Source organism: Euprymna scolopes, chromosome 19 (assembly GCF_053919585.1).
Source record: "Euprymna scolopes isolate OS-2025 chromosome 19, ASM5391958v1, whole genome shotgun sequence".
NCBI classification, from domain to species: domain Eukaryota; kingdom Metazoa; phylum Mollusca; class Cephalopoda; order Sepiida; family Sepiolidae; genus Euprymna; species Euprymna scolopes.
In genome coordinates, this window is record NC_136500.1 from 16,349,757 (window position 1) to 16,364,307 (window position 14,551).

At 33.4% G+C, this 14,551-nt stretch overlaps 1 protein-coding gene across 1 annotated transcript in view; it reads left to right on the top strand.

Moving 5' to 3' along the window:
- The window catches only part of LOC145303453 (microtubule nucleation factor SSNA1-like), a 37,794-nt gene that overhangs the window by 16,784 nt on the left and 6,459 nt on the right, over nt 1-14,551 (top strand). The window contains exon 2 of the mRNA XM_080144791.1: nt 5,459-5,658. Coding sequence (XP_080000917.1) covers nt 5,459-5,658 — 200 coding nt within the window. The remainder of the gene's footprint in view (nt 1-5,458; nt 5,659-14,551) is intronic.

Genomic DNA, 14,551 nt, shown 5'->3' on the forward strand with positions numbered 1-14,551 from the left:
TACAATATGGCTGTCTTCAAGTCTAACGTAAACAAGTTTTTGATGAGCTGTTCCATATAAGTTAACAAATTTACTGAATTTCCATTACTAACGATTGCTTTAACCCTTATCCTCGAGAGGCCTCTTGGCCTTGATAAAAACAATCAAACTGAGACTTTTACTATGAGCATCTGAACTTGTAATCTTAAATGTTGTATGCCTAAGTAACTTTCTCATTTTCTCTAGAACAAAAATGGCCCGATTCAGTCGATCAATCGTGATGTAATTAATGGAGATGCATTTTCTCCATTCGTTTGCATAATTTAGGAGAGTAGAAAGTAGACCATAGGTTTACTTTTGACAGCCTCGTAATTCTAACTTCTGTTATTTTATCCTTTAGTTCTCATATTCCATGAATGATGTTTCTGTCAAAGGAGAAAGAATTGCTGTTTTCTGGGAAGAAATCTTATCCATGTTTTTTTAATCTGATTACTGCCAAATCGCTTACTGGCTTATTTTTTCGTCAGTAATTGTCTGAATTTTATTTCTCTTTTTTTCTTTTTTCCTCTCTTTGCCTTACCTTCCTTTTCCTTCTTTTGACAGTTTTTTTTCTCTGAAAACTGAGATGTTAATTTTTCCACGAATGCTAAGATTTCAAACGATTCATAAAGGAGTAAAAGAGTTAAATAATTTTGTTGCGTTAAGGAATGACTTCCTGCTCCCTTCCCCACGCTAATGTGCTTTATACCTTTCTCTTTTTACTTTCTTGCTTACCAAGATATTTCACTAATTAAAATTTTTTTGGATTATTATTTTGAATGTGTGTTCTCTTTCTAATCACTAGCCCATCATCCAAGTTTTTTTTGTTTGATTTTTGAATTGTTCTTTATACACACAGATAAACATAGGAGGGAAGGGAACACCTTCCTCCATGTTTTGAAAAATCATCTCAATTTCAACTTTTCTTATTATTGGTTATAAACATCTCTAAATTAAACAGTGCAAAATTAAATTTATTGTTCTTCCAGTTTAAAATTTTTAATTGTTTTTTTTTTTTTTTTTTTTTTTTTTTTAAGAATACAATATACAACAACATGTTTTATTCATTATGTATGACGAATTAAAGCATGACAAATGTACAACTGCTCCTACTGATTCTCTAATTGTATAATATTTATGCACATCATTTGAGCAACCTGAGCTTCTTATCTCAAGAACAAAAAGCAACATTTTAATTTAGTTACTCTGACATGCCATCTTTTTTTTTTTCTTCCGCTAAAAATCTTTGTAAAAAAATAAACAAGTTTTTCTTTCAGACTGATGTGCCGAGATTTGGGAGAATAAAATAATTTGTTAATATATTTACTTTTCATTGCCAATATTTTTTTTTCTTTTTGAAAAAAATTTACTATTAAAAAAATATATATATATTTTTTTTTAACAAGGGAACTTTTTTTTTTTTCTTTTTATATATGTTTCATATTTTTTTTATATTTTTCCTAAGTCCAAAAAAATCAATTGTTTATTTATTAAAAAGATTTTTAGTGAAAATAAATAAATAAAAAAAAACAGCAGGAGCAATTTGTCGTGCTTAGATATCACATAAATTAATAATCAGCAATTTGTTGTACATAAATAGTAAAACCGTCTGCCAGTCTTTAATTTTCAGCACTCTGTAGAAACTATCAAGTCCTTTCTCTGATAGATTTATAAGAGTAGTTGTAGATGGGCTGAAATCAGAAGCTCATAGTGTCAACCCTGGCATCCCTCATGGTTCCATCTTGGGCCCAACTTTATTCTTGATTTTCATCAATAATCTCCTAAACCATATTCTTAGATCATTCATAGATAATTATGCAGACAATACTACCACCTATAGCGCCATCTCAAAGGTAAGCAATGACCAGAATCTTTCTGATTCTATCTCTTCTGAACTTGAGCATGTAGTGCAGTGAGAAAAAGGTGTTTATTAATGAATTGGATAATTATTCTCTCAATGCGAGGATTCAGGATATTATTTAAAAACATTTTTTTTCTCTTCCTTGACTGAGGACACACCTTTGATGTGCGCGCTGCTTATTCACCATCCTAGTTGCATAAAACTCTATTCCAATCTACGTTTGGTGACTCCAATTGTTATAGGTAACCTTCTGCATTCCACAAATTGTTACATATACTTCATTAAATTTGATGAAGAATTTCACATTTCACAACAAAATCTTTAAATAATGCTACTTTCATTGTCTGTGAACATGCAATGGAACTCCATCCCCTCCTTCTTTGACGAAATGTTAATCTCTATATAAAATAAAATTAGTTATGTGTATATACTTATGTCCAAGATTTACTCCTAAACTAATAAACTGATCGTTATATATATTTGGAATATTGCTGCTAGGCATAAGTGTTGTAATGAGGGCTATATTTAGTTTAATTTAATACAATGGAAGAATCTTCAGATGCCTCCAATTTTTTTTGAAATTTTAGCAATTGGTATTAGACCTGAATTAATAAATATTTCTCCCATTTCAGTTTTTGAGGATTTTTAAAGGGCTTTTGGGGGGCATAATATGAGCACAATTTTCCATTTGAACATGAAAATATTTTAGATATGCATCAAGTAGCTGGAAGTGTTTGCTTAGCTATCAAATCCTTTCTCTGATAGATTTATAAGAGTAGTTGTCGATGGGCTGAAATCAGAGGCTCATAATGTTAACCCTGGCATCCCTTATAGTTTCATCTTGGGTCCAACTTTATTCTTGATTTTCATCAATAATCTCCTAAACCATATTAGATCATTCATAAACATTTATGCAAACAACAATACCATCTATAGCACCATCTCAAAGATAAGCAATGACCAAAATCTTTCTGATTCTATCTCTTCTGGGGAAGTGCAATGGGGAAAAGGTGACTAAATTTTAATGCATCTAAAACCAAACTTCCCTCTTTCCATCACAATCACTCTGATCCCTACCTTGCTCCAGTTGAAATGAATGGCTCTTGTCTTAAGGAAACACCTTGTTTTGATAAGCTTCTGGGACTGACTTTCACCCCTGATTTTTTTTTTTTTTTTTTTTTTTTTTTTACACAGTGATCACCACTTATCAAGGCCCGGAAGCCACTCAGGGATAAGGGTTATTGCAAGTACATTACGTTAGTGTGGAGATTTGATGAAGTGTTTACTTAAGGGGGCAGTTCATTAGGAATTTGTTAACATTGGACTTGAAGACATCCAAGTTGTAGTCCGGTGGGAAGCAGGCAAACGGAACAGAGTTCCACAGGCGTGCAGTTCTAAGAAAGAAGCTTTGTTCATGGAATCCGCGTTTTGATTTAGGCACAGATATAGAGTGGGGGAAATTTTTCACAGTGGATTCAGCTAGACGGGTGTTTTTCGTGATCTGAAATGGAACACCTGCATCAAATCCATTGGCAAAGTTACCAGGAAAATGGGTTGGATCATTCTACCGCTACAGTAATTATCTCACTTCCAATACAATCCTCTAACTGTACAAGAGCCAAATATGTCTTAAAATGGAGTACTGTTTCCGCATCTGGGGAGGAGATGCTCAGAGCACCCTTTTCTCCTCTAACTCTTTTTCACAGAAGAGACGTTATGAACTTGTATCTGCTCTATCAGCATTTTCATGACAGGGTTCCTCCCTGTAAGGCATTCGCGGCAAACACCCAACTAGCTACAATGACCATCATTAATTTCCCTTACTTTCTATCTGTGCCGAAAGCTAAACAAAAATTTTATGAAGAGAGTCTCTTTCTTACAACTAATCATCTGTGGAACCAAATACTGTGGAGCTGCTTCCCAACTGACTATAGCATGATCGTTTCCAAGTCCAACGTAAACAGATTCTTGATGAGCTGTCCTTTAAAATAAATGAACTTATTCAATTTTCACCATCACTGACCATCACAATACTTATTAATTGCTTATATGGTTAAAAAAAAAGTTGGTCCAACTAGACACCAATTAAGCAAGACTCCCTGAATTTCAATTTCTTAGGATCTCTTGAGCTTAAGCCTTAAATTTTATACATTTTAAAATCATGTAATGGATTTTGATCAAAATTGGAATAAGAATTCTAGAAATAAGGTTCATTATCATTATATCTTAATTTTAATCTTTGTGAAAGGATATAAAAGTGATGCAGAACTGTTCCATTTGAGAATTGATTTTATATATCCTGAGATGAGTATTTCAGTTTTCAAATAAAATGCAAATTTTGTTGCAAACTAATGAACTGAAATAACACGCACGCACGCACACACACACACACACACACACACACACACACACACACACACACACACACACATACACACAGTGGCATTTACCCTGGGTGGATTGAGTCATTTTTTTTCAAAGGGATGAAGTTTCTAGGGAATATCAAATTCATAAACGGTCCCAGTCGCATGTATATCCTGCTCAAGAGAGATGATTACATTAGATTTTTGCAGAGAGATGTTGCCATCTTCCTACATACAGCACCTGGTATTCGCAAATAGTTGCCTATTTAGTACTGGATAAGCTCGATGTTGCTTAACTTTGGCAATCTAAAGAGAACCAATGTGTGTCAATATAAGATACAATAATGGATCAATTGGATGATTTTATTAAAAAAGCATGTCAGTAAATGAAAGTATGATTTTAAGTTGATTAAACTATTAATGATTAGAATAATTAAAGAATTAAAATAATTACACTTTTACATGGAAATACACTTTTAGTTTTTCTACGTTGTTTCTTTCTATAAGGAACACACACACACACACACACACACACACACACACACAAACATTGACATTTATATATAGACTAGCGGGGTACCTGGCATTGCCCGGGTGTGTAGAGGTGGTGTAGTAAGAATACTGAGCAAGGGCGAGGCGTAAAAGAAGAGAGAAAGAAGAAGCGAACAGAAAAAATCACATAAATGTTGAAACTTTCAATAAATAAATAAATAAACAAGCTGACATTGCTTGGGTGTGTCGAGTAAAAAAAAAAAAAAAAAATCAAAACAACAACCAGGTGGACAGAGGTATTAAAAAGACAGGAAAAAAAAACGTGGTAGTAGGTAGACAGGCTCAAACCCGTAACGCAAAGGAGGGGGGAAAAAATGTGACGTCTTATTTGGTGTCTCCATCACGCAACCGGAAGTCAAGAGCATCAAAAATAAGCAAAGTCAATGGAAAAGAAAAGATGACTTGCAAAAATGGTGACACAAAAAACCGACCCCTCCTTGTAGAAAACTGCCCAGTTAAAGGTGAAGGAGTTAATGTTTTTGGCCAATTTTTCGATATTTGTTGTCTGAGACGTCGAGCTTCAAAAACGGTACCGATCTCGTTAGGAGCCGTCGCGTCTGTCAAAAGTTTCTGGCAGACATACAAACATTTATTTACACAAACCGACGATTGAGATTTATATTATAGATATTTGTATTAAAATGGATTTCTTTGTTTCTTACAGGCATTGAAGATCTTTGCAGTAAAAGGGATTTGTTAAATAAACAAATCCAACAAGAAGAGGCAGAAAAGGAAAAAATCCAACATGACATCTCCATTCTCAGTGAAAAATTGTCAAAAGTTAATGAGAGCCTTAGTAAAAAACTGGCCACCAGAAACGAATTTGATCGAACGATCAGTGAAACTGAGGCGGCTTACATGAAGGTAAGCAAACGTGGACTCGATTATGAAGTACCCATTTCTTTAATCTTTCTCTTTTCAACTCAACCAAATGAAATTTTCTTTTTTATTTTAAATTCTAATAAAAACATTTAAAATGACACATTTTTAAAGGGACGGTTAGAATCTTAAAAAGCTCTTTAGGTTGGAATATATGAGATAGTGGGAAAATGCCTGTGATCTGATAGGATGACCCATCTCCAGTTTGAACAAAATGATGAGAAAAAAATAGAGAAAACGAAGCTATTAAATTTGGCATAGTGATATAGGACAAGGAGGAAGAAACAACCTTAGTAGAAGTTAGTCTCTCCAATGATGCTGAGTTAAACAGAGCTGAGAGGGAAAAGATAACAAGATAAAATTCTTATGTACAACATGAAAAGAAATTGGAATCTTAGGAAGATCTCCATCATTCCAGTAATTATAGGAGCAACTGGACTCGTGAAAAACAATTACAAAAACTACCTGGCAAATATGCCCGGTGAACCAAGTGCAGGAGAGATTCAAACAGCTGTACTTAAAGGGACGGTTAGAATCTTAAAAAGATTTCTCGGTTGGAATATATGTGATAGCAGCTGAATGTCTGGCATCAAATAGGATGTTTGTCCCTTGCTTGAACAAAATTGTAAAAAAAAAAAAAAAAAAAAAAAAAGCATGCCAAGTATTTTCTGGATGAATTCACCCAGGACTATATAGATAAAGAAGGTCCTATAGATTTGCTAAAAAGAGGATTCCTCCACTATAATCCAAAGAGAATTATAATGGCTGCCAAAGATCAAGGCTTGATGATCAATGCTTTTAAGAATATGAGTGATTTTGGCAATGATAACAAGTGGAGCTTCTGCCACACAGAAGTGGAGAGTGCGAGCCACCTAACATCCAATTGTAAGATTTTGCTGGGGGATAGTTATCATACAATGCGACACAATGTAGTGTAAATATTTCTATTGGATGATCTGTAAAAAGTTGAATACAGAATGCAACAGCAAATCATGAGAACATGTTTACCAGAAAGAACAGTTGGAAATAAGTCATGCACCATCCAACATGACTATGCAATTCCTACAACTACGTACCTAGAAAACGGAGCTATTAAACCTGGCATAGTGATATGGGACAAGAAGGAGACAGAAGCAACTTTAGTAGAAGTTAGAGTCCGAATGATGCGACATTAAACAGATGAGGAGAAGAAGATAACAAAATACAAAAGTCTCTCGTACGATATGAAAAGAAACTGGAATCTTAGAAAGATCTCTATAATTCCAATAATCATAGGAGCTACCAGATTCATGAAAAAGAATTTCCAAAACTACTTGGTAAATAAAATCTGATGAATCAAGTGCAAGAGAGATACAATTTCATTTTAAGGGACAGTTAGAATCTTTAAAAGATTTCTTGGTTGGATTCTATGAAATAGCATGTGAATGTCTGGCATCCAGTAGAATGCCTCATCCCCAGCTAAAACAAAATAAAAAAAAAAACAATCATAAATTATTGCTTATCTCTACTATTATATAAAAGTCACTTTGTGTGTATGTGTGTGTTCCTTTTTTATAAATTCGGAAACTGCTGAGCCAATCTTTTGCAAATTTCACATGAAGGTAATTTATTTTTCTGGCAATGTTCTTAGATATACATTGTACAGAAATTCATCCGATAAGTATTAAAAATCGAAAAAAAAAGATCTAATCTTAACTATACTCTTTCTCTTTAATAGATAAAAAAGAATAATTTTTTACAGGGAATGTTTTATGTTGCAAGGGAAATAATAAAATTTCAGCAAATCATTTCTTCTTAAAAAAAAAAAAAAAAGAAGTTTATTATAATCTGGAGATATAGCTCGGTGGTAGAGCATTAGACTACAGATTGAATGATCCCCTGTTCAAATCTGAGTGTACCTCACCATTTTATTTTAATTCTTTCTTATTAATGAGTTCAATTTACGATAAAATAAGTACCGTTTAAAATCACTGCAAATCATTTCTTTGATTGCATATTTTAAAACTAAACATTAATCAGAAGTGACTTTTCCAGGGCATTCATCATGAAGCCCAAATATTAGCTGACATGATATTGTAAACAAACACAGATGGAATTTGATGAATGATATTATTTTAAAAAATTTTTTTACGAATTAGTCCACTAGGCAACTTATTCCTCGTAATATATAATATTCAGTAGAGGATTGATTCTATAATAATACATATGAAAGCAGCATGAATTAAAAAATCATGTTTACGCGTATTGTACGATCGGGTAACGCTAGTAACTAACTAAATAACATTTATTGTGCATTCAAGGTGTTTCATTTTTATTTATATTGCAAAGAGATAGGGTATACTGGTATATATTTTTTTTTTGTCACTAGGAAGATCTGAATGTGAAGCCACTCAAACCATAAAAATGTTTTTATAAGAAAGTGAAATCGTGAATTAATATTCATGCCGTTTTGATATTTACTCTAAGGCTAAACTTGAAAAATAAAATTTTCATCCAATTCTTTTTAGTATTTCTAATTATGTAATGTTTTATGTAATGATAACACTGATCAACAACAAATTTGTTGTTTGCATTTTTTCAGCTGATTTAAGACGAATCCGTTACACTGAATCCAAAAATCACAGTGGTTTTCCTCAATCAGGTCAAGTTTTTGAACGATGGCCACATGTTTTTTTAAAAAATTTTTTTTTAATGTTTTTGTTCGCATGTACGCATGCGTGGAGCATTTTAGAAAAAGTTGGTGGGGGTAAAAATGCCATGTTTTCATTAGAAATAATTATTTTAATGACTAGAAGTATTCAGGTTTAAATAGTTCTGAGTGATTATATGGAAAAGGGATTAGTTTTAATTCGTAAAATCTCAAAATTTTTCAAAAATTTGTGCTCTGTATACACGAAGGATTGGCTTGTATGGGAGGAATTGGTGCCTTGCAAAGAAAAGGAATGTCATCAATGATCCTCTCGTAGACAGAGACAATACTCTTCCTACTGCTGCACATAAGCTTGGTTTAATCAAGCAGTTAAACAAAGATGGTGACTACTTCACTTACTTGTGCAAGGCTTTTCCAGGATTGACCATGGAGAAGTTGAAAGTTGGCATCTTTGATGGTTCTCAGATCTGGCAGCTCATCAGAGATCTAAAGTTCGAAAACTCAATGAAGTGGAACTGGAAGTGTGGAAGGCATTTGTTCTGGTATTGAAGAACTTTCTTGGCAACAATAAGGACAGAAACTATGCAGAGCTTGTCAACAACATGCTGACTGCTTTTTAGAAACCTGGGCTGCAACATGAGTGTCAAGATGCACTACCTATTTTGACGTGTGGACTGGTTTCCTTAGAACCTGGGTTCAATGAGTGATGAGCAGGGGAGAGATTCCATCGAGACCTGAAAGAGATGGTGATCAGGTATCAGGGTTGCTGGGGTTCAGTCATGATAGCCGACTACTGTTAGAGTTTAAAGAGAGACTTCCCTGCAACTGAGCATTCCAGGAGTTCAAAGAAACAGAAGTTCAAGCCCTGAAATTTGAACAATGGCAACATAGCATTACAATATTTTTGTGGACATCGGCAATATTACATACTTAATGTGCTTCAACAAGTCATATCTTTTTTATTTGTGGGTCAATTTTTAAAAGAATTACATTGCTGGAAAGAAAATAGAATAAGCATTTCAATGATGTTAATTCATTTTTCTTTTATGCAGTCAATGTTTTTATGCTCCAAGTTAAAAATGAAAAAAACAGTAAAAAATGATGACAGCAAAAAGTGAAACAGTTTTTTCAATGTTTACATTTCATACGTTACGTTTGATACACATGCGCGGGATTAAATTTGATTGGATATGGCTGAAATTTTATAGGCTATATAAACAAAGAAGTCCATCTCTGCTGGACTGTGGTCATAAAAATATAAATCAAAGGTACGACCGAGTAAAGTTGACGAATATTTCAAAATCGATAAGTCGGTATATATCATCCATTTTCATATAGATAATAGTTTCAGAATTATTTTCATGTATAATATGTAAATATTTGATAATTATTAATTGTGCGGAAATTTCTTAAAAATGTTGTCTTTTATAGAAATTCAAATCCGCTTAACAGGGGAAAAAACGGCTCGCTATGCGCTCAGCTGACTAAAGTCAGCGCATTAACGAGTTTCATTGTATACTCTTAAAAATAAACTGTTTTTTCTGCTTTCAAAACAAAACCAGAAAAATCAGTTTCATTTTTTATTCTGATTTTGTCAATTTAAAAAAATGTAAGTTTTTCAAATTTGATTTCCAAACAATACTATTTTGTTGTTTTTAATGCTTTTAGTACTCATGCACTAAAAGCATTAAAAAACAACAAAAAGTACTAAGTACATGCTTTTCTGTTATTTATTTTTTTCATAGGCGTCACCACTTATCAAGGCCCAGAGGCCACTCGAGATAAGGGTTAAAAAGTGTACAGTAGTCACTTGGACAATATAGTAATCGTTAGTAATGGAAATTCAGTAAATTTGTTAAGTGGAACGGCTCATCAAGTACTTGTTTACGTTAGACTTGAAGACAACCATATTGTAGCTGGAAAGCAGAAAAACAGAGGACAGTTCCACAAGCCTGCAGTTCTAAGAAAGAAGCTTTGCTCATGGAATCTATGTTTAGGTTTAGGCACAGATAAAGAGTGGGAGTAATTATTGATAGTGTTTTCAGCTAGACGAGTGTTTCTTGTGAAAGTTTAGCGGGGGGGGATTATAAGTTGAAGCTCAGTCGAGCACTTGCCATGAAAATAACGATAAAGCAAACTCGCAACATCTCTTCTGTGAGAAAGAGGTTGCAGGGAAGAGAAAAAAACATCTCCTACGAGGCTATGAAGTCTATTTTGAATTCTATCAAGGCAGGATAAGTCCTTTCTGGCAGCTCCTGCCCAGATGTGACAACAGTACTCCATCATTGGACGTACCTGGCTCTTATATAGATAGAGAATTGCATCAGCAGTGAGATATCTACTGGATCGATAGAAGGATCCCACCATTTTTCTGGCGGCCTTGGCAACAGATTTGATGTATGTGTTCTATTTCAGATCAGGAGTAAAGGTCAAGCCCAGAAGCTTGTCAAAACATGAGGCCTCCCCAAGACGAGAGCCATTCATTTCAATTGATATCAGATGAGGATCAGAGCGTTGATGATGTAAAGATAAAAGCTTGGTTTTAGATGCATTAAAAGTAATGAGCCACTTCTTTCCCCATTGTACCACGTGCTCCAGATCAGAGGAGAGAAAATCGGAGAGAACTTGGTCATTTATGGTCTTAGATATGCTACCATTAATAGTGTCATCAGCATAATTGTATTTATAACTTCTTACTTGTACTTAAGGTAAAAGTGTGTTTTTTTTTTTTAGTTATAAAAACAACCCAAATATATAACAAATAAAAGGTACTTGTGCACTTATGCTACCATGCTGAAATAATAACGTTATTTAGAAACCCATTCTTAACATGGGGAAGGAACGGTGTTTTGTTAACTATTCTGTATGTTCACCTAACAATTAAATAAAATATATCATAAAACTTGAATTTATTTTTAACTCATTGTCAAGACCATTTTTTTTTTTTTTTTTTTTTTTTTTGAATCTGTAAAACAAACCTGTTTTTTTGTTTTTTTTTACTGAGGATATCTAAATAATAATAATTAGGCGGTTCAATAAAGAATTTCATTTTGATGCATTTTGTAAATTTTTACTGTTTCCACCTTAACATTTTTTTTTAAAATGACTACCTTTTAAGGTTTTCGGATATGCTGAAAACGAATATCGCATTTAAATTTTCCGCAAATAAGTAGCTTTCCAGATATTAAGCAATGTCATTTCTTATGTTATTGCTGGTGGCCATTTTGGTACATGCGTTTGCGCATAGTTTCTCAGGCGTTATGTTTGCGCACTTGCGCGTACCAAGATGGCCACCAACGATAACATAAGAAATGACATTGCTTAATATCCGGAAAATTACTTATTTGCAGAAAATTTAAATGCGATATTCGTTTTCAGCATACTCTAAAACCTATAAAAGTAATCATTTTAAGTGTTAAGGTGGAAACAAGGTAAAAAATTACCGTTTTATTTCTTTGTTTACATAATTAAATTTTCAGTAAAACAACAGAATAGAAATGATAAAAATTACCATCAACTGGTGAATATATAGTTGTTGCTTATCAGGATTTCTGGTTTCCTGGTACTGTGAAAGCTACATCAAGGATTCATGTAGAGTACGATGTATGGTTGCATCTCAGAAACTAGAGGTATATTTTGGGCCAGATAGAGAGATTTACAAAATTGAAAATTGAATTGGTCCCAAAATGCATAAGTTCTGGTCGACTATGGGAATTTCCATCTTTTACAGAAATCCAAAATCTATATGAAAAATTTTCTTCAATTTATTTCTGAGATTAATTCATATCTACTCAATGTTTTTTTTTCTTTGAGGGGAGTAGTAAATATCGGCCATGAATGCTCTTTAGGCATTCAATGGCTATACCCCAGATTAAGCTATTCTTTGGTGAGGCGGTAGCAAAATGCCTGCTCTTAATAAAGCTATATTTAAATATCACTATAATACTTAGTTTTGTTCATGGATAGACATCCACTGTATGATACCATGTGCCAGTTTAAAAAAAATTGAAATTTGTGCATCTTAATTTATAATTCATGATATAATTTATATCATAAAGAGATACATCAGATTTGACTACATAATCAAAAAGAGCACACGATCTTACATAAGAGTGCCAAGTTTCATGAGAATAGCTTGAAAAATAAATAAATGGTGGCGAAATTACCGAATTTCTTGAAATGTTGAGGTCCATAATTTAGCCCACTTGGTATTTTTTTAGATTAGGTCCACCTCCGCAATTTTCTTTTAAATGACGACTTTTAGAAGTTTTCTACTATGCTGAATACGGAAATCGCATTGAAATCCTTCAGACATAAGTAGTTATCGAGATATAAAAAGTTGTATTATGCATTGTATTCTTTGGTGGCTATTGTTTTTACGCGCGTGCGTCAGCTCCATAAACAAATCTACGCGCGTAACAAAGATGGCCGCCAAAGAATACAATGCATAATACAACTTTTTATATCTTGTCTTTGGATGAATTCCAGTCTGGTGAAGTATCCAGCTAAGTGTTCTTTATAATCTTTTTGCCTGATTAACACTGATTTAGATGATGAGATTTCACTAATTAGCCAGTCCCTTCCAAATGCCCAATCTCTTCTACAATCTCTTGAGCAAGCCTCTGATTTTGTTGGCTTGTACTTCAATGAGACAAAAACTAAATATATGAACAAATGCTCTTCCAACTTCGATCCCCATATCAAAACCTTGAATCAAACGCCAATAAGACAGATTGATGATTATAAAGTTCTAGGATCTTTTAATCATTCTTATCCAAAGATTTCAACATGGTCTGCTTTTAATGATTTGAACAAAATATGGACATCACATCTCAGCAAAAACATAAAATTGAAAACTTTTAAATCTTTAATACATCCCATCCTCCTCTATAGTTCGGGAACATGAATATTTTCTAAAAGTTGGAAACCTGCCAGAATGATACAAAATCTCTCCTCGAAGACCCATCAAACCAACGAATTTTCAATTTACAGCATTTATTATCAAAGAAAGACATGTTTAGTTTGCAGGCCATTGTTCTAGAAGTATAAATTAAGTTATTCCTTCTCTACTTCTGTGGAACCCTACCACACACTCCAGAAGTAGAATTCTCACATACCCAGATGTCATTGCAAGGGATGTCAATGTTGAGATGTGAGATCGGAAAGCAGTCATATGAGACAGATATCTAGCATGAGCTTATAAACTCCATCATCTTGACTACAGTCAAAAGATGATGATGAACCATTGTTAATGCCATTGGGAGAACGTGCAACATTCCTTGTATGAACCAGTGATGCCGAGAGGGTCTTATTTGGCCTTCGAATACTATGCTATTTTGAATATTTGCTTAGGGTTTACTTGTAAGTGTGACATATCCTTATGTTGGGTCAATCTATCAAAGCTTTGCACAGAGAGACCAAAGACATTCGGAGAACCTGTCTAGTATGTTTTCAAACACATTTTTTTACCTGTCTGTTTTTTGTTAGGGATGGGATCATCTTACTAGATACAAGATATTCACTATTATTTCAGAGACTCCAACCAAGAGATCTTTTCAGAATTCTAACTGTCCCTTTAAATGCATTTGTTTGTATCTGACTTGCACTTGGTTCACTTAGTATATTTGTCAGAGAGATTTTAGTGTGTGTGTATGGAGGGAGTTAGCTTGATATATAAATTTAGTATAAAAGGATCACTCTACTCATGGCCATTATGGCATAGGACAGAATCGATAACTATTTGTATTGTATTTCCAACATGTTTTAATAAAAAAAAAATATATATTTAGTGTTTTCGTTTTTCATATTAGCAAACCATTGATCTAAGGTTAGTATTGGACTTAATGGAGCTACGTCTTTTCTGCTGATAAAAAATGAAGGGGATGGAGCATCCTCAAAAAAAAATCTAAAATATGTTAGTAGTTCTGAGTTTTTGTGCAGGCTTTAAACCAGACGTAATTAACTGGCCTCTTAGCTTTGCAAGGAACATGACGTCAACTGCCAGTTTTCGTTGAGCGTCACTGATTATCAAAGCATAACAATGCTACTTAAGGAAAATACTAAAGAAAACATTTAAAGATAATAAAATCACCAGAAAAAATATATAATGAAAATAAAAAAAGAAACAATGATTTACAATTTCTGCTTTATTCAATTTTTCTAACAAGGTTTTTTTAAGTAAAAAAAAATAAACAAGTAATTTTTTTTTTTCTCAACATTTTTTATCAA